This window comes from Mastacembelus armatus, chromosome 18 (genome assembly GCF_900324485.2).
Source record: "Mastacembelus armatus chromosome 18, fMasArm1.2, whole genome shotgun sequence".
Lineage (NCBI taxonomy): Eukaryota > Metazoa > Chordata > Actinopteri > Synbranchiformes > Mastacembelidae > Mastacembelus > Mastacembelus armatus.
The window spans coordinates 3601895-3623110 of NC_046650.1; the positions used below are offsets into that span (position 1 = coordinate 3601895).

A 21216-nucleotide genomic window follows, 5' to 3' on the forward strand; every position below is an offset into this window, starting at 1 on the left:
ACCTTACTGCACTGTATCCTGCCACAATAACACATGCTTTACAACCATACCTGACTGGAGTCTTCACATTGTGGTGGCCTTGATTTAACACTGGCTTTCACAGTGCCAGGAGCTACAATGGTAAACTAACTGCAGAGAGCTGGATGCTCTTAGATGGGTGACCGCATGCCTGAGGAAAACTGTTGGCTCTTCTTTCCTTTTAAACAAGAACCTGACTCAATCACCTAGAATAATGCAGGCACGCTCTAAATATGAAGGTCATGATAAATAAACCAGAGCTCTTACAGAATATTCACCCAAAACATTCATTTTAGAGAAAGATGTGAGGATGAATTACTGAATATTTTTTCTTTTCCAAAGCTCCTTCTTTCTCTCTCCACTGTGTTATGCAGTTTATCAGAGAATGCAAACTGTGAAGGTTCTAATCCAACACTGATCGCTCCCTCTCAATCCGTAAATTCAGACCACTGTTCCTACCTGAGGGGAAACGTTCGATGACAGGCTGGTTGTCCACTTGTAGGGTGGCATTGCCGCCACTACGTGTGAATCGCACCACGTGGTATTTGCCGTCGCTCACCATCACTGCGCTCTCCTCGATGGTTATGTCGTCCGTTCCCACGTTGAAGATCACGCCGATCTTTCCCCGTTCCTATAGACAGAGGAAGGGAGATACCATTGTGAGAGATGTGCAGCTACCTACAGATACACTGATGAGACCCTTGCTCTTCTACATAAGGGTCACCGTGACATTTGGTACCATCCCGTGAAACCTTCATTTCCTGGAAAACCTCAACCAAGTCATTTAGAGTATGTATTTGTTTTCTGTGCATCCTATGATAGCAAAGGTAGTTTTCATTCCATAACTAACAGCTCACTGGTTAGCACTTAAGATCAACTGCTAAATATTATCAAGAGCTTTTCAGACATTCTTGAAGATTACTTAAGGCAATTTGGCTTTTAGTCTTGCAACATCATTAGGTCAAACATTTGACAAGAGAAGCATGAGCACCATACCCACTAAACTTTAGAATGTTCCATCGCCAGTGAGAGCATGTTTGCATGCATTTTGCATAAAAGCCCGCTGTGCATGTAGCACAGTTTTTTTAGTGGCAAAAATTTAAATATATCTTCCATGAGTCACCAAAATGGCCCTCATGAACATAAGATTGCATGCACATCAGTCTGGTAAAGAACAGTACTTGTTGAGGCACCTTTAGTGTTCACCAACCCAGTGACCCCCTCCTCTCTTATCTATTAGTGTTGACAGCCGCCCACTGCTTCAAGTTTATTAGTCAACTGCCTACTTTCCTCTCATCTCCTGCCATCTCTCTCATCTCCCTCTGTGGTTCTTGTCCTCAGTCCCAGGAAAGGTCAAAGTCATTTACAGAATTACATTCGGGCAGAGAGGCATAGAACAAGGGTGAGAGAGAGAAACCGACAGAGTCTATACCAGACGGCACCACTGCAGACAAACACTCTGTCCCACACTAAATCTTCTGTTGCGGTTTTGTTCTGCACAGTCATGAAACCCAGCGTGGTAAGTGCCCTGCTGCATATACTTATGGCAAGAACACTTCCTGGTTGTCACAATGGTTCGAGCTCTTTTATAGAGGGGTTACTTTTGCACATTAGTATCTACCCAATGCAGCAATAACTTCACTGATTCCATCAACTCATTAGCTCCATGTACTGTATGTGCATTTACTTCACCACCTTCCATATGCCAAGATATTCAGAGGTGAACGTGTGGCTTTTGCTCGAAGCAGTTTTCCATTATTCATGGCTGATTAAGTATTTAAAAAAGGAAAATAAAACACTTGAATGTTAACAGAACTTAAAAAAGCAAGTTAATTGAGTAAATAAGTGCAGAGGTTGTACAGTAAGTTAATGAGCGGTATAATCACAGCCAAATTTATGTGCATCCTAACCGCTCTTTGGTGAAGTAGAAAGTATGTATAGCACCCAGCCAAGGCCAAAGTATGGTCATGCACTGATGACATTTGCAATTAAGCTATTAATTGAGCATGCTCAAATGGCAGTGCAAATGGAAGTGCTGGTGGCCGTGATTAATGCTTTAGAGGGATCAGCAGAATAAAAGAGTTGAGCAGCACTCAGAATAAAAAAAAAAACAAAAAAAAAAAAACAATGTGGAGCACAACAGGAAACAGCTAGAGCTGCACACTCCATGAAGATCAAAACTAAGTTAGACCAGAATGAGTTTTTCAGACTGTAGTTTGATGGACTGTTGAACAGATGATCTCATCCCACAAAGAGACTTGATCATCTCAAATGGCAAAGTGCTTCCAGCTTCTTAGGCACTTAATCAATTGATTCATGTTATGGACTGACCCTCACAATCTTTCTGTCTACTCTTCCCATGTATATTGACTCAAGACAATATGAATACTGCCAGAGAGCAATCAGAGAAGCACATGTGAATGAAAATTTAATCAAAGGTTTGACTACTGATACCTTTGAGATACTGGAGCAAAAAAAAAAAAAAAAAAAAAACATCAGAGAGGGTTAGTGAAATGCTTTTGGATCTACTGGATCATCTCCATTACAGTCCATGCCCTAGAAAGCTTAGAGTAATCATAACACCTTGCCTGGAGAATTAATTCAATTTACCAGGGCAAAGTAGAATGAATCCCTGCTATTATGACTGAAAAGCAGAAGGGAGAGTGAATTTGAGTGATATTTACTGAGAGATTAGCATTTGTGTTCTGCAACATTAGGGTTCTTCCTGGTGCTGAGGGAATGTATTGAGTCCATTACGGTGGGAAGCCGCTGGGAACCAGTGCTTTTTAAAAAAAATGATTTTAGTGTAGCAGTAATGACATTTTAATGGCCATTTCCCTTAAGCGAACATATCTCTGGAAGCAGAAGGAAAAAAACTTGAATCACTCGGAGCAGTCAAGTCTGCAACAGTGAAATGAAGGGACTGGTAGGTAAATGACAATAAGCCCTGGCTGCTCTTTAAACACCACAGCTTCTAAACTACTGCTTAGCAGCGCTTAATCTGCTGCAGCTGTTGGCTAATGTTCAGTATAAATGTTATTACGCTTTTGTTCTTTTATCCACAGGTTAGCTCATTTGACTTTTCCTTCTGTGGGTCAAGCAGTTAGTTAGTGGGTCCACTGTAGATTTGAGGAAAAGGGCAATTAGACCAGATTCGAACCTGAAGTGCCTGAGGTGAACAGCATCTCTTTATGTTCCTTAGGTCCGTCAAAAATCTTCAAAGGTAGCAGGTACCTGCAGACTGGAAAGTGTGGGTTTTTCTGCGCTCAGAAAGGTTTTATCTGATGAGCAAAGAATGCTAGACCTCTTCCTGAATATCATTATAAAAACTTGCTGTTCTTGCCAAATATTTCAGATCTGAGTACAACAAAAAAAGATGTTTTTTTTTTCAGAGAAGAAACTGCTGATCAGCTTTCACACAGTACACTGACAACAGTTTAGCTGCTAGAGAAAAGTTTCTGTAATCCTCTAATTAGAGTCTCTCCTTTCCTTCTCTCAAAGAAAATTGGAATCCAGTGCAGCAGCCACAGACGAGAAAGCATGGTGCTGGAATACGCCTAAAATATTTCAACATGACCTTGCAGTGTGCAAGAACGTGTCGAGGTAAAAGCTGCTGGCAAAGGTGGAATGTGAATGAGGCGGCGTCAGAATGAGGCTGCGGTTGTCGTCTGTGTATCAGGTTGTCAGGAAGCCTCAGAAAGCTCTTGCTGATCGTGCCAAGCAGAAAAGGAAAAGGGAGAGGAGGAAGAGGAGGAGTAAGAGCAGAGAAATAATGTGCAATAAAAGGACAGAAGGAAGCTTGATGATCCTCCAGGGCCTCAAGGTGGTTTGAGATCAAAGCTGCTTTTGAAGATGTCAAGATTTCATTCTCTCTCTACTTTACACACTGGAAGTCAATTAGGAAGGGAAAAACTACACAAAGGGGAATGTGAATGCATTTTTGAAAGATCTGGTTTTTGGTTTAATTTCTCTGCAGACAACACAATCATGATGCACTTCTTCTCTATCATCCCCTACAGCTTCATCTCCACACACATCTTCTTGATCTACAGTATTTGTATTTCCTCAATGTCTTTCCTGTATTTCCAGATCTGAGTGCCAAACAGACATATAAGAAAGAGAAAACAACAGCAAAAAAACAAAGATATACCTTTTGGATGGATTGCAAAGTAGACTCAGCAAGATACACTTTTGGTGTTTTAAATCATTCAAGGTTTTTTGCATTTTGCTGTATCAACAAGGTTCAAGAAACGGTGGAGAAATGAGGCTGACCAGCTCAGGAATTTGCTGATGGTGAAGATTTGGTCTGACAGATTTCATATTAATTGTCCCATGGGTAGTGAAAATGCTAACTATTCATCAGCTTTTCTCCCATTTCCCTAATAATTATCTATCACAGCTTACATCTGCTTGAGTCAAACTTGACATACCAATTTAAGTATATAGAGCTGCAGTCTTCATTAGTCTAGGAATCAGCCAGTGGAGCAGCATGAACAGAGAAATGACTGAAAAATAAATATTTACTGGATGCCCAATAAAAAGCAATATTTTTGCCCTCTTTTTCCAAGGGTGCATACATATATTTGACTCTAGCACATGGTGGGAGGCAGCTTAATATTTCATACAGTGCTATAGGTTGAGCAAAAACTTTAACTTATATGCCAGTATGTTACATTATGTGTGCTATTTGTGGTGAAAAATTAATGTTGCTACATCCATCCAAACAATGGATTGTCATTCCAGCTCCACAGACGATCGACAAATTAAAAGAAAAATCTGAGTTCTTGACCCAAACTGTGAAGGGACCTGGTGGCTCCGCTTTGCTGTGTGTTATTTTATTGGCACAGTTTGGGTCCGCTTGTCCCCTTATGTATCATCTTTATCTTATGATTAAATATTTTTATTGAGATGGGAGTGGTCTCTCCCAGGATGACAGGGGCCCTTGTCCATTGGGCACAAGTGGTTTTTCCTTGAATGTGTTGCATGCCTATATTTGGCTAATCAGCTTGTCAACAGTTATGGATAAGGCCCGTTAGTGGAGATTGGCTGTGGCATTTGCTAAAAGAAGAACAGTATAGTAGGGCTTATCTTCCACTCTGAAACTGCAGCGTTATGTAAGGCGAAATAGGCAGTTGCATAACATGCAGACTCCTTGCCGTCTAAATCAACCCACTGTCCATTCACCTAACATCTTCAGAGTGTCTGTGACAGAAAGAGGGAAAAACTAAGGGCCAGCAGCCATTTTGGATCAGGAATACTGTTATCTAGTGTTCGGATTTCATGTCTTCCTCTCATCATTAACCTCAAAGGACACAAAGTTCATACACACAGAGCTACGTGTGTGTTGTTTCAATTTGGGTGGCAAGAGAAAAAGGGGAAAGCATCGACAAAACAGTCCCTCTGGTTTCATTTACCACACCTTGTCTCTGTTTCTGCTCAGCCAACTTATTTGTATGGGTTTGCTGTGATCTCTGGCAGTCACCTTGAGAAAGTTGCCCCCCCATCCCCTCATCTTAATCATACTTTATCTCCTCTTTCCTCCCTCACCCATCTTTCTTCTGGCCTCTTTTCAGTGAGAGTAGTCATGGCTATCCGTCTGTGCCCTGAAAATGACGAGTGTCTGCTCTAATGGAGAATCAAATGTCATTGAAGAATCGACAGATGTGGTGTTTGTGTATGTGCCTGAATCTGAATCTCACATCCGAGCATGACTCATGCTGGGCTTGCCCATTTGTCCTGGAGTACATACACACTGGCAGACAGCCAAAAATAGCACGGAGGAAAGCAACATTTGCACTGAGGAAGGAGAGATGAAAAACGAAATTAGTTAAAACAACATATATTCTATAATCCTAATTATGTTACTGGCTCGCTCTCTTCATGCACCTCCTCAGGCTCCAATCATTTTAAAATCGCATACATATAAACACGAGTATACACACACATTCTGTACACACTGAGCATATTACAGCAGTGATGCTGTTGATGAATGGCATCCTTCAGCACAATAACCATCAGACCTGTAGGTTGGATCCTGCCTGACCTAACCACTCCAACTACAAACACACACAAGCAACATACATATACATGCAAATGCCCTTGAGTGAGGTTACACAGATCCCTGCCAAACACTTCAGCCTTGTTTACAAAGCTGAGGTCTAGACAAACACATACACATATTTATGTATTTTTCTAGTGGCTAGTGGTCACTGTAGTCTGTTTAACAACTGAAAAACATAGTCTAAGTCAGTTTGTGGGCATGAAGCACTTATGGCATACAAAATACAAAGACAAAAAAAAAAAAAAAAAAAAATATATAAATGTATTCCCTAATGAAACAAGGGGTTTTGAAAATTCAGTGACAACTCGTCATGAGGTCATAAGACCATCAAGATAATTTTCAGTGGGCCTGTGTTGCAAATTTGTGTTTTCATTTTTCTAAAAGTTGAACATGAAAGCTCCACACAGATTTGCTTCGACCTGATCCACCGAGTGAAACAGTGATTTTTTTGAGAGAAATTTGGCTTCAATCTGCATTCATGAAATTTCTGCCACTTAGGTGCAGTGCAGTGGGCTGGTGAAACAGGTGAGAATGAATGCACGTCCTGATTCCTGCAGCTTTATTAAATTCAAATTTGACTGAATGTTAAGGTTCACCAGTGACTGAAATTAGCATTCATTTACAAAGACTGAGAAGGCCACAGCTTTCATTTTCTCCACAAGGACACTCAGTAGAAGAACGATTGATTACTATCTTGCCCATGTATTCCATACCTGTTCAGTCTGTTCAGTCACGCTATAGCATTTCTAACTACCCTGCTCTAATCTGTCCTTTGTGTTCAGGTATTTAGAGTCAAGAAGTTCACCACTTCTGACGAAAGTGAGAGATAAAGTATTCATCAAATCTCGTCTGTCTGCCTTTCATAACCTTATCAGAAGAAAAATGCATAAATCTGAGAGGTGATATTTAGGGAATATGCCACCTTAGTGCTAAAATAGAATCATCATTTACATGTCTGACTCTCTCCCTGTCAAGAGATGTGTTAAGACAGATTCAATTTATCAAAATGCACACGTCAAAAAAACCAAAAAAACTTTTCAAAGATGTTTCATGTCAAGATGTTCCCCAAGCTGCTAACCAGAGCTGAATGGATGAGGTAAAGCTAATAATGGATGAATGTTCAGGACAAACAAAGCACACATGTATGACGAATAACTGAGAGCAGTGACACGATGATAAAATGAAAGATGCACTAATAAAAGGAGAATGAAAGGTTGGGAGATACAATACTGGAGTTGTGGGGGTGTATTCCATGTGGAATCCCAGAAAAGGATCTTTGTTACTGTGGCAGCAGAAATCAATGTCCATCCACCCACTCTTCACCCCTTTACCAAGAACTCTGGCAGACCCAGACACAGGTAGATATTTGTCAGTTTAGTTCACTTAATATGGAACAAAGAGACTTACAAGACCAATAAAGTTTCCATCAATGTTCTTGGATCTTGGATCTTTTGTCTCTTTTTTGTATTAAATTATGTTTTGACTTTACCAGCTCCACATAATCCTTCATCAATTCACTAAACACTAAAATATGGCAATAATCCTTGCATCTGGCACCAAAGCTAATTATACTGACTACCTTTCTAGGGACAGAGTGGAGCAATAACTGTTGGCTGACATTTTATCATATTAGAAATGTATTACATGCTCAAGAACTACATTATAATGATACAGTTTAGCTTCAGCTTCTAAATACCACTTTGTTTTGATATAACTTCAAAATGTCAGTCAGTTCTTTCTTTGCTAGCTTGGTGCCAGCCCTCTAAATCAGTGCCAGCATATCCTATTTCTCTGGCAAAGCTGAATACTAAGACTGAAACCAAAATGGGAGTTCAGTCATTTCAGCCTTCAGCTTTTCACTGCCTGCTAGAACAATAAGAGCCTCAAAATCAATGTTGGACTTTTTTCAACAAGAGATAGCTATTGCCTCACCTCCAAATGTCCTCTATTATCATTTCTCTAACTGTAGTTTTTACCTTGCCTTTGCTATTTCTCCTTTTTCTCAATTGTCTAATCTGTCTGGCCTCATCACCAGCTCTTTCACTCTGCAGAGGCTCATTACTGTGTTGATTGGAGTTGCTAACATAAGTTTGGTAGAATCCAATTGATCCACGCGCTCTTGTGAGTGACCTGAGACACAGAATTGCTACCTGGAGTCCTCTGAAGAAAGGTGCAACTCAAAATAAAACCGGTTTGTAGATCATTCTCACTTGGCAGCATACATCTAGTCAGCAAACTGTGAAATGAGATGGCTGAGTCCTTGAATACTGTGCTTAATCTGTCTTTTGTTTAGTAAGTTTTGTACTTTAGTAATCCTTTTTGACACTGTATGTGTTAATACTGTTGCACAATATTAACTTTATGACTTGATGCTGGAATTAGGCCAAATGTATGAATACAGTGGGTACGGAAAGTATTCAGACCCCTTTAAATGTTTCACTCTTTGTGTCATTGCAGCCATTTGCCAAAATCAAAAAAGTTCATTTTATTTCTCATTAATGTACACTCAGCACCCCATCTTGACAGAAAAAAACAGAAATGTAGAAATTTTTGCAAATTTATTAAAAAAGAAAAACTGAAATATCACATGGTCATAAGTATTCAGACCCTGTGCAGTGACACTCATATTTAACTCACATGCTGTCCATTTCTTCTGATCCTCCTTGAGGTGGTTCTGCTCCTTCATTGGAATCCAGCTGTGTTTAATTAAACTGATTGGACTTGATTAGGAAAGGCACACACCTGTCTATATAAGACCTTACAGCTCACAGTGCATGTCAGAGCAAATGAGAATCATGAGGTCGAAGGAACTGCCCAAGGAGCTCAGAGACAGAATTGTGGCAAGGCACAGATCTGGCCAGGTTTACAAAAGAATTTCTGCAGCACTCAAGGTTCCTAAGAGCACAGTGGCCTCCATAATCCTCAAATGGAAAAAGTTTGGGACGACCAGAACTCTTCCTAGACCTGGCCGTCCAGCCAAACTGAGCAATCGTGGGAGAAGAGCCTTGGTGAGAGAGGTAAAGAAGAACCCAAAGATCACTGTGGATGAGCTCCAGAGATGCAGTAGGGAGATGGGAGAAAGTTCCACAAAGTCAACTATCACTGCAGCCCTCCACCAGTCGGGGCTTTATGGCAGAGTGGCCCGACGGAAGCCTCTCCTCAGTGCAAGACACATGAAAGCCTGCATAGAGTTTGCCAAAAAACACATGAAGGACTCCCAGACCATGAGAAATAAGATTCTCTGGTCTGATGAGACCAAGATTGAACTTTTTGGCGTTAATTCTAAGCGGTATGTGTGGAGAAAACCAGGCACTGCTCATCACCTGCCCAATACAATCCCTACAGTGAAACATGGTGGTGGGAGCATCATGTTGTGGGGGTGTTTTTCAGCTGCAGGGACAGGACGACTGGTTGCAATTGAAGGAAAGATGAATGCGACCAAGTCCAGAGATATCCTGGAAGAAAACCTCTTCCAGAGTGCTCAGGACCTCCAACTGGGCCGAAGGTTCACCTTTCAACAGGACAATGACCCTAAGCACACAGCTAAAATAACAAAGGAGTGGCTTCGGAACAACTCTGTGACTGTTCTTGACTGGCCCAGCCAGAGCCCTGACCTAAACCCAATTGAGCATCTCTGGAGAGACCTGAAAATGGCTGTTCACCAACGTTGACCATCCAACCTGACAGAACTGGAGAGGATCTGCAAGGAAGAATGGCAGAGGATCCCCAAATCCAGGTGTGAAACACTTGTTGCATCATTCCCAAGAAGACTCATGGCTGTACTAGCTCAAAAGGGTGCTTCTACTCAATACTGAGCACAGGGTCTGAATACTTATGACCATGTGATATTTCAGTTTTTCTTTTTTAATAAATTCGCAAAAATTTCTACATTTCTGCTTTTTTCTGTCAAGATGGGGTGCTGAGTTTCCATTAATGAGAAATAAAATGAACTTTTTTGATTTTGGCAAATGGCTGCAATGACACAAAGAGTGAAAAATTTAAAGGGGTCTGAATACTTTCCGTACCCACTGTATATGAATATATCATCATCACTGTGCTATTTATCCTAAATGAGACATTAACCTTGATAACAAAGGTTCATATTCTGGAGATACAGATGGAACTATTCTTCTGCTTAAAGATTTTCTTGAAATATTACTTTCTAAATCCATAATTGCTAACTAAAGCACCTCAAAAGAAAGTCTAACAGACCTCCATCCATTATCTATCAGTTATCCAGGCACAGCTAGGGTTGGGGGTGGGAGGGCTAGAGCCAATCCCAGCTGACACTTAAAGAGAGGCAGGGTACATCCTGGACAGATCACCACACAGTCACATAGGAGCAAATAAGAGTCACCAATTAACCTAAACCCAAATTGCATGTGTTTGGACTGTGGGAGGAAACAGGAGTACCCAAACAATAGTTCATTGCATGACGATGCACAGGATTTCTAACAAAAGTTGTTCACTTGTGTTCCTAAGATGCTAAATATACAGGCACGTCATCCAAACCTGTCAATTCAACATACCAGTATTTTGTTCCACCCAGTGTTGGTCAAAGACTATGCTTCAAGATACAGCATTGGATAACCTAATGCACATTATGAAAAAAGAGAAGTCTGAAGTCTAGTCCAAAGAAGGTGGAGAACACCTTCTATAAGAAGGTGAGAACAGTCAGACCTTGTCCCAAATAGACCTGAGGATAATAAGATCTTTCCAAAACGTGGGCAAACAAAGACCAAACAGATACAGACAAATTAACAGGGAACCAAGTTAGAAAAGAGCAGCAATGAAAGTCCTAGTAGTCACCTCCATAACCATATTTTTTCATCTGAGATGATTATGGTCCTTCACCTGATCAGAGCTGATGTCAAGTCGGCTTGGATCATCTCAGACTCAAGATATAATAACACACAGTGACATAATCTGCAGCAATTAAAGCAGGACCTTGCCCAACCTCAGCAGGCTGCATATTTGAACCCCACTGACCTCCGGTCTGTCTTAGTCACTTAGAGACCTTTACTCCAATATGCTGTCATTTTCAGCTGGTCAGTCATTTCTTCATTTCCAATCCAACTGTTTCCTATTGCTGTGACATTTTATTTCGAAAATACTGACACCTTAAGGTGTTATTTTTGTACTGTATGCAGCATTATGCTCATAAATTGTGGCATTAAAGTGGAACCTGGTTTTTATGACAACGTAAAAACCTAAACGGAGCGAACACAAGAGAAGGACATGAGTTTGCCTTCACAAATAGTCTAGAGTTGTGTGAAACAACAGGCCAGACAAGCAGACAGCAGAGGAGATGGAGACTCCTCTGCTGTCTCTTCATCTACACTCTTCACATACAATTTGTCATGCCTAAGTATACACCGCAAGAAAAAGCTGAAATGGGAGATTGTTTCTTTTTGTCCTTCTCTTTGTGATGTTTTTACACTTTGACTGTGTGTAGCTATAGGCCAGACGTGTATTAATATTTGTTTTGGGCTGTGTGTGTATTCTGGAGCAGCCCGTTCCTCTCTGCTGAAGAGAAGCGAGGCAGGCAGCTGGCCGAAATTGAAGGGAATGACTGTGACCTTCAGACAAAATCAAGAGCAAAGTGTTTTCTGTCTCTCTTGTTTTCTCTTCTCTCCTCCATGTTCTGTCCTCACAGCCTCATTTTACCTCTTACTTTATCACTTTCTTACCTGAGCACTGCAGAACAGAGCTGCAAAGGAAAAAAAAACATAGCATGGTTCAGTTTGCTTTTTATTTCTTTGCCTCTCTTCCCTCCTCTGTGGTTCCAAACCTCCTTGAATTGAAAGCAGTGATGATGGTACGTATTGTACCCACTGTGGTTTGCACAATCTTAAACAGTGCACTTCTCCTGGCATGATAATGAAAAGCTCTCTGAAAGTATGAGCCTGAAAATAAGCGTCATGTTCTGGTTCCATCAAAAGACCTGAATTAGACATGTAGCATAAAATGCAGCAGGATGACAAGTTATACATAAGTCATCAATGCAAGACCTATACCTATCTGGACCACAGACTGCTAGATGATTGCTCACATTGTTCTATTTCTAACTCCTACTTTCTCTTACTCCTTGCTGTCATTTGGTCTCTGTTCAGTTTCTTGAGCTTCTCAGCTTCTCTTGCTGTTACGGTGATAACTCCCTGTTTCTCTTCCATTCATCCTCTAGCTACCCCTCTCTTCCTATTCTGGTTGTTGCCTTTAGTCTCTGTGGGCGCAGTGTGAGGCTGAAGCCCGATAGAGATGAACGGCAGCAGAGCACACGGGCTAATATTTGCCCTGTGCTAAACTGAACAAACATGGATAAAGAGAACACAATCTCTGTCTCTGTCCCTGGCTGTCTGCCTTGTTGTCCTTTCATTCCCTTCCTGCTTCTCCGGCGCTGCTTTAGAGTGGACTTTGGGCTAACCAACACACACAGTGTGCACAGTATTTTCAAGCAAATCACTGGGTGTGGGATAAATCTGATAACATAATCCGTTTCTGGTGTATGTCTTTCTACATCAGTGTGCAACATCAGTGTGCAACGCTTATTAGGTACACTTGCTCAATCCAATCCAAATGTCCTGCAATAAACCCTACATCCTCATGTCATTGTAGCACAGGTTCTGTTTTCAGCATCCCAGTATGAGGTCTGTGAATCAGTATCTAGCATGGTTTCCTTACAGTACATGCTGGAGACTGGAGTTTGCAACATATCAGACACGTGATTACCATTTGTCATATTAACCACAGCCATGATCTTCATTCATTAACAACTAACCCTAACCAAACCATCTTTGATTTGTGATAATCATGATCTTTATCTGATCTGTTTCGTAGGAAACTTGCCATATAAAATGCTATAAAAAGGATAAAAGAAAAAACACAGGATGGCACAGGATGTAAAGCTGTTTCCTTTGAACATAATTAAATGTTTTCATTCGGCCAGAATCAGCATTCTTGTCTGTTTTTTTAACCTTCACAGTAAATTAAAACACAACAGGTTAAATGTCAGCCAGATAATAAGAGAATATTGTCACACAGGAGCTGTTTTCTTTTTGCTGTTTAGGCTGTAGTTCTTGGCATTAGTACATTCCAGTAGAGAGTGAATACATATTTACTGTTCTGTGCTTAGCTGGTCAAACCTGGTAACCCCTAACATGCTAATCATAACATATTCATACGTGCCAGGCCACCTTCACCCCTGATGCCTCGGGCCGCTGGACTCATATCTGTTGATGCTGCAAAGTGACAGCGTTGGCCAGCTGCAGCACTCCAGGCCTAAAACTAATCAGTTCACTTCTGTGTTCAGAATGAATATTTGAATGTACCCACAAGTCTGTGTTTAATACAGTTTTGAGTCGACTCTACTCAGAATTAGCTCTTTCTTTGACACAAGGGGCTAAGTTTGGAAGGAGTGCCTGAGCAGGGATTGGCTAATTTAGGAAGTCACCTATTCTTGATCCCAGTTTGCTGAATGACTGTCAGTCTCACATCAGAGGCGACACCCAGGTGAAAACAATGTTCAACATTTGCATCTCTTTGCCTGCAAGAGAAAACGCTGCCAAAACTGTTTAAAACCCATCATCTAAAGGGAAAACTAAAAATTACAAAATGTAAAGGCTTTGAATTTCACCTTTAGCTTTTGTGCTGTGTTGGATTTATAGTATGTGGAATAAGTTAAAAACAAGCACTTTCTTCACTGCACTGCTATAAGAGAATCATGACTTGCTACAAGCATGAATGCCTTCTGAGGATGAACCATTTTTACAGTGTTAATGATAGTTAATGAATTAATTTACAAAGACACTGTGATGTTTTGTGGTGTGTTTAATTACCAAAGCATATTCAAAATAATACTGAGATTGTCAGACATGAGGTGAAAATTAAGAACTTTAAAAGTAAGCAGGAAGTGTAGATACTGTTTAGATACAAAGAATAATTGTTGTGACGTATTTAGTTTATCACATGGATGGAAATAAATTGTTATAAATGAACTGCTTTAGAGTCATTCATTCATCCATTGTCAGAGTCAATTACTTTGACTTCTGGGAAAACACAATTTGACAAAGAGACACTCTTTTACTTAAAATTATTTTATGCAAACTGAATGTATGATTATTACTCACTACTGTAGATGATTGTTAAAATGTCCAAAAGCATATGGAATGTCCTATGTAACAATGGCTTGAGTAACAAGAAAACAGTATATTATAATGGTTCAAAGTTACTTTAATGACACAGACTGTACAGTTCAAGCTTTTGAGGTGAGATTTTGTGATACATTAAAAAAGCACATGAAAAGTTAACTGGCCATGCACACTTCTCCATTAATTTTCTATAAATGTTCCAGCTGAATGTCACAAGGGGAAACATTAGTGGCTAGAGCACAACTGCTGTGAGCAAAAAGTGCTTTGAATATTAAATGGAAGCTAATTATCTTATACTGTATAGGCTCAGAGCTGAACATGCCTGGAGTGAAAACAAGCAGCATATTATCATGCAGCAAAATGCAACAGATAATGAATGATAAAGGGATAAAATACTTTATGCTAACCTTTAGCTTGTGTCCCTTTGGGGTGAGTGCCCTCACAGTCATATATGACGTGCAACTCTGTGCAGAAGTATATGCATTAATACTGTGTATGTTCGACGGCTTCATAAACAGTGCTGCACTGCAACGTGATGCACTGTTGTGAGGGTGTCTGTGATTCTTTTTGAAAGACAAGGGCATGCACAGCTGCACACAGTGCTAATGTTGTTTGTGATTGCATGCAGGTGCTTTAAAAAAAAAAAAACAATATGTCTTTATAAGTGACAGTTACAAAGTCGCTCGTAAAGCATCAACACTGTCTCCAGTGGCGGCCGTGTGTGGTTTTTGTTTACAAGGCAGAACCTAAGACTTCAAGCACCTCAGTTTGAAGCAAATGAAAAGTGAAGAAAAAAAAAAATCTCCCTTCCCGAGACGTAGCGGGGTATGTCAGAGTGCATATCCTTTTTCTACCTAAAACTACATAAGATACAGAGCGACTAAGTGACAGGGTGAGTCTGGACACACACATACACTTACACTGACAACCTGCTCACACCTTTCACCTCATTAACAGTTCTTGTGTTAGCCACTGCATGACACTTAATATCCGCAACTTTCATGATTCAAGATCAGTTACAGGATACGGCTGGTGGTAAATCTTTTTGTTAAAGTCAACAAAGGCAATAAAAGACCAGAACCAATGCTTTGTTGGCCCATCTCTCAATCCTTTTGTTTCTCCAGCCAGTTGGTGGTTTTCCACCCCATGCCCAGTGATTCCAACTGAAGTTATCCATTTTTAAGACAATCAAATAATTTCCTGAAACAGCTGGGCACACAGGAGGAAATAGTGCAATTGCTGGGACTATTTTCAGCAGCGGATGTGGAATTGAGTCAGTATAAACTATAGCATGTGTGTGTGTGTGTGTGTGTGTGTGTGTGTTCATGGTAATAAAGGACCATGTTCCCCATTGCAAAGGTGCAACACTGATATGTTGCTACTAGAAACAGCAATGGAGCACAGCTTTTCTTATTCTACCTTCAGTCACAGACAATATTTTAAAAGACTTATTCTATTCATACATTTAAAAGCAGCTTAAATTGCTAGTTTACTGGCACCATCAATAGAAATCACATGTTTTTGTCTTCTACCTTCCATGTATATGAAATAAATATGTTTAAATGTTCAATGTTTATCATTTAACTGAGGTGTTCAATTTGAAGAATCTTTCAACTTTACTCTAACACAGATTCACCACTGAAACTTGGAGCCTTTTTCTTTTCTATCGGGGATCTTTTCAGTACCCTGTTGCCTTTCTCATAGAAGTGTCACTCTTCCAACTGCCAAAGGTGCTGCATTGTCTTTTATATTTATGTCTGAATGGACATGTGTTTGTACATGTGTGGGTGGTCAGCTTTCCAGGTGCAACAACCCCCAGCAGGTGATAAATGCCGCAGTCTCACAAGCTGCAGGTGCTCTTACCTCTCATGCTGTGTCACCATAGCAACCTGGCCGTGCCAGTTCAGACAGCCGCCACCAATGGTCGTCAACCATGATGAATCATGAGTCAAGAAAATGATAGGCCACTGCCTTTCAATTTCTTGCTCCCCTCCTTTAGTTTTTCAGGTTTTAGCTGCCCACACACATATATGCTTTACATCTGGATGTAACACAACAATTCCCAACACACATGTGTTTACATGCTGTTGTCACTCAGCTAAATATTGAAGAGTTGGCAAAGTCAGAGCAAAACCATTCTGAATGTGCTAGTCAGCAACTAGCAACAATTTTCTCCAAGTGTCAGTCTTTGGCATGCATTTACATGCACTCTGCACTTACAACACAGACACAGTATTACAAATGAAACACATACGGTGCACAGCTATACAAACCATCCACACAAATGCATACACTACTCTCTTGTCCTCTGATGGGTGCTGTTACAGTCCTTTAACCCAGCCACTTTTCCACTTCAGTTTTCAATTTTAACATTGAATCATCTGCACTTTCAAAATGTCCACCCATGACATTTACCAGACTTTGTGTTGTACAATGTGTTAAATCACTGGAAGAAAAAGGACATCTTGTTGCCCCTCTCTTACACACTCCAAACCCATTAACAGTTCAAATGTTAACAGCTGAAAGGGTAACAGTAAGGTGCATTTGGACTTTCTTACAGTTTTGCTACAAAGGCACTCGCTTCACCTACCATGACTTAGTGAGCTGTAAATGTTAGGTGTGTTAGCCTAAACGCAGGAAACACTGCAGACAATTTTCTCCACACCTACCAAGAAATACCCTGTGTGAATGGGCTGCTTTATTGTAAGTCTGTGCGCCCTGCCTTTGGCCAGCTTCTGCTTCCCATGCCAGTGGGTGAGTCCTCCTTTACCAGGGCACTGGGAGGGCTGCCAGTTAACACTGTGCACACATATGCCCATCTGAACTGTGCAGACATGGGGCAGTCTGGAAGTACGGTGGAGTGGGAGGTGAAAGACTAAAGGTCAGAGAGAGCTAACAATAGATGAATAAACACAATGATAAATGGACGCAACCATATGGGTACAGATCAGAACTGACTAAAATGAGTTGGTACGGCAAAGGCACATACACATGCACACACAAACACATATATGCACACATACAGCTGCCCTTCTGTGTGAGTGTGAGGAAGACACACACGCACAGATGTTTTATGAGGTTGTGTTGTTGATTATTTACAGGTAATGCTCTGCTCTATTTACCGGCCATAACTGTGGACTGCTGGCCTTGTTCAGCACTGCTGGGGCAGAACCATTTACTGTGCTGTTGCATGTAGAGTGTGTGTGTGTGTCCCTGTGTGTGTTTGTGCGTGGACATGCTTGTGCTACCCCCTCCCATCACCACCTTGCAGCTACAAAATCCAAGTCCCTATAAATCCAAGGTGATTTAATGTGAGCTCCTATTTACACTCGCTCCTTGTGCGTTGTCTGCTTCAACACACCTCTGAGGTGTATAAATATAAACGTCATACCACTGTGCCAGCTCAAAGGCTAAAAAAAAAATAGAATAAAAAAAAATAAAGAAATCACACATCAACTATCAATTGCAGGGCACCCCACCGGCTGCCACTTTTCTCATTACCACTTTGAGAAGCATGGAAGTGCATATGAGAGCCTCCTCAACTGATACTCCGACAGTGCCCACTCCGAACACCCTAACCAGAAATCTCATCAACCAATCAAGCAGAAAAGCCTTCAGACTACACACCTCATCACTCCTTCCAAATAAATGTCTTCAGTGGCGGCAGTGGGATGATGGATTGGTGGAGAGAAGAAGTGGAGGGGAGAGAGGGTGAAGAGTAGGACAGTAAAATGAGTAAATCAGCCAAAAAGAGGATGCTAAGGGTATAAGGACAACGAATGTAAAAAATATGCTTTTCGAAAAAAAAAGAAAAAAAAAAAAAGAAAAAAAGCTTTCATTCAGACCACTCAAGAAAAGTCCACAAATCCACTGGTGATTAAATTCTTAAATGAACATTCACCTTCATATCCAAATCCATGTCTGCTACTAGACTTAATAAAAAGAAAGGACATTTTAAATTGAAGGAGTTACAGCAGTTCTTTGCCCTTGAATCACACACACATTTAAGGTATTTGAAAGTTAAAACACCTGGACCTTAAATAAATTAGGATGGGTTGCCTGTGCCAGTAAAGTCAAACCCCATTTTTGACACGTTTTATGTCTGGATTTTTTTCTCACTGTAAAGTATTTATACTGATGAAATATAGGAAATGTAAATAAAGGAATATAGGAATTTGTAAATATAAGCTTCTTGTAAATTTTGCATTATAGTCAAACATTAGTTAACTGGATACACTTTTCAGTTTTTAATTAAACTAAACCAACACAATGAATCAACCCAAGTTTGCTCACCAGTTATAGACAGATATTGCTGCACACATTTGGTATCTGCACTAAATGTTAGCACTGGAAATACATACTGTGAGGACATGTGTAACTGCAATATGAAGCTCAGTTCCAAGGTACACCAGATTTTGTCTGCATATTTGCAATTTGCATTTGTTCTGTTAGTGTGTGAGATGCTTAATTAAAATCACAAATTGAAATGTAACTGAAAACATATGGCAATTTAGTTCAGTTGATCCATTTGTACTAATTTATTTTGTTTTTACTTACAGCAGACCCAGTGTCTCTGGAGTTCAAAGTACCTCAGGAAATGAAGAGTTATGCCACAACTATAGGATAACTGTCACATGTGACTTAAATGCTTTTGGTTATTCTGGATAAATGTGAGTCATCTGTCAGATTGAAACGATCCCTGTGACCTGTATGATTTAGAATGGTATTGGGCGAATGTGATGGTCATGTACAGGAGATGTTGTGTAACACAAACAGAAAAACCTTGCATTTTCAATGATGTCATGTCATACATGTAAGCATACATCCAGAGATTTGTATCAGTGCTCAACTCTATGCAGCCACACACACAAATACAAATCAGAAATCCACTGATAGGCCATAGCTGACGGTGCCATTTTCACAGTGTGGAGATGTGCGAAAATGACTGTTGCAGGCTGTGCTCAGGCTGTGGGCGCAGGCATTGTTTGTGACATCCACACATATAGGCAACACATGTTAACACCTAAAGCCATGCTTGGATAATAATGTGCTGCCTTTCCAGTTAAATACAGTAATTTACAGTTGGCAAAAATGGCCATTTATCTATTCGAGGGGTCTCAGTGCTGTCTGACACCTATGTGTTGTATAAAGCGGCACTAGATTGCAAAAAGGCACAGAAACGCATACAACACACTTTCTTTCAGAGAGATCAGTGTCAGTTATGATGCATCACAATGCAATATACTCTCTGTTGATCCAGTTGCGTCTCTATGACTAGTGACAGGTTTTAAGCAACATTTTTTTTGAATTATGTCAGAAAAATAACAGCTACACTATGGATCCCAGAGGAACGAACTGAGGAATAATGGGAGATAAACTCACATGAAAGCAAAGAAAGGTACTGCCTGAGGAAAACTAATAATCTGCACATTTTGTAGGTGACAAAAAGTTAAAATGCAAAACTGATGATACAGTCTAGAAATTCTCAGTTTTTATTTACCCACCATGTGACCATGGGGGTCATAAGCACAGGTTAGAGCCTCATCTCACTGAAACATGCCCTCTTGGACAGCCAGCTCTCTATAGTATAGACCTGAACTTGTATGTGTGCACGTGCACATGGATGTGCACGTGTGTTTTTGTAAGTGTGCTGAAGACATAAAGAATAAAGTGGGAATAGACCTGAGCTGACAACTCCGCCGGCATGCATCATTGCCTGCCTAACACACAGACCTCACAACACCTCAGCCTGTGCTTGAGCACTGTGCACCTGACATCTGCCCCCTGCTGCACCCACCACCCCTGACACACACCACCTGCTGCCTGCTCGCTAACACACACACACAGCTGGATTAAGAAAGGAGCACACATGTATGAACAGCTTGTTAGTTTTGCTATATGTGTAAGGACCCTCTGTTGACTGCATGAATGCTATTAAGCATTAAATTGTATTAATAAGGAAAAACAAGGAAATCAGATGAATATGGCATATTACTGGGAACACATTATTACCATCAACACCATTATGTTGAATTAGTTAATCCTAAACCAGCCTTTTGAAGAAGTTTAGACAACTAAATACATGATTGCCACTATTAGGTACACCAAGAAAAACATCAGAATGCAAACAGTTCTGCAGTAAATCCTCCCCTCATGAAGATGATAATGTTCAAGTGTTTCAGACAACTCATTTGTTGGTTTCTTGTTTGTCTTGCTGTTGCATTGTATTGTGTTATAGTGAGAGGTGCTTTTATCACCTCATTTATAGCCATGGCTCTACGCAACAATTCCTTTTCACACACGCACATCACTTCCTATAAACATTTCATATTAAAAGTGGGATTTATTCTGCAAGGCTTTTAATATGAGCCAGTTGTAAAAAATGCATTTTCATTGACAAAAGTGGTTTGATAGTGACTGAAACACAAGGCAAAGCAGGGAAAACAAGCAACTCATGACAGTGTTTTTGTTAGAAAGAGAAACCCATAACACCATGGGTGTGAGTGTGGCATTATTCTACAGCTGCGTTGACAGGATTAGTGCTTTGGAAATGTATATTATCAATACAAAAGCTTAGCATGGAGACAGTTTTGAATCTGGATGGTAAACAGCATCAATTGCAAATCAAACAGAAAGCAGATTGGAAAGCCAGGGCATATTTTACTAAAATATGATAAAATATACTTAAGTAGTGAAAATGAGGGAAAAAAAGCTTGTCTCGTATGTAAAAAAGATCTGGATGACACTGAAATTGTTAAAAGAGCATTTACATTGTTTACCCCATCTTTCTTTGCTTGTAAGGAAGGCTTTTATTAAAATACAACACAGCACAAGCACACACACATGCATGGACACATTCAAACATACTTGCCCGACTTGTAAGTAGCCTGCATTTTTAGGAGAAGGTGATGGCAAATGGGAAAGCTTCTGCAAAAAGTGGAACAAGGTTATTCTGAGAGCCTGGGCAATGAACAGAGCCAAAAGAATATG

The 21216-nt window shown here is 40.4% G+C and overlaps 1 protein-coding gene across 1 annotated transcript in view; it reads right to left on the minus strand.

The window, feature by feature from the left end:
- The window catches only part of nrxn2b (neurexin 2b), a 368462-nt gene that overhangs the window by 42049 nt on the left and 305197 nt on the right, over positions 1-21216 (minus strand). The window contains exon 14 of the mRNA XM_026328570.1: positions 478-649. Coding sequence (XP_026184355.1) covers positions 478-649 — 172 coding nt within the window. The remainder of the gene's footprint in view (positions 1-477; positions 650-21216) is intronic.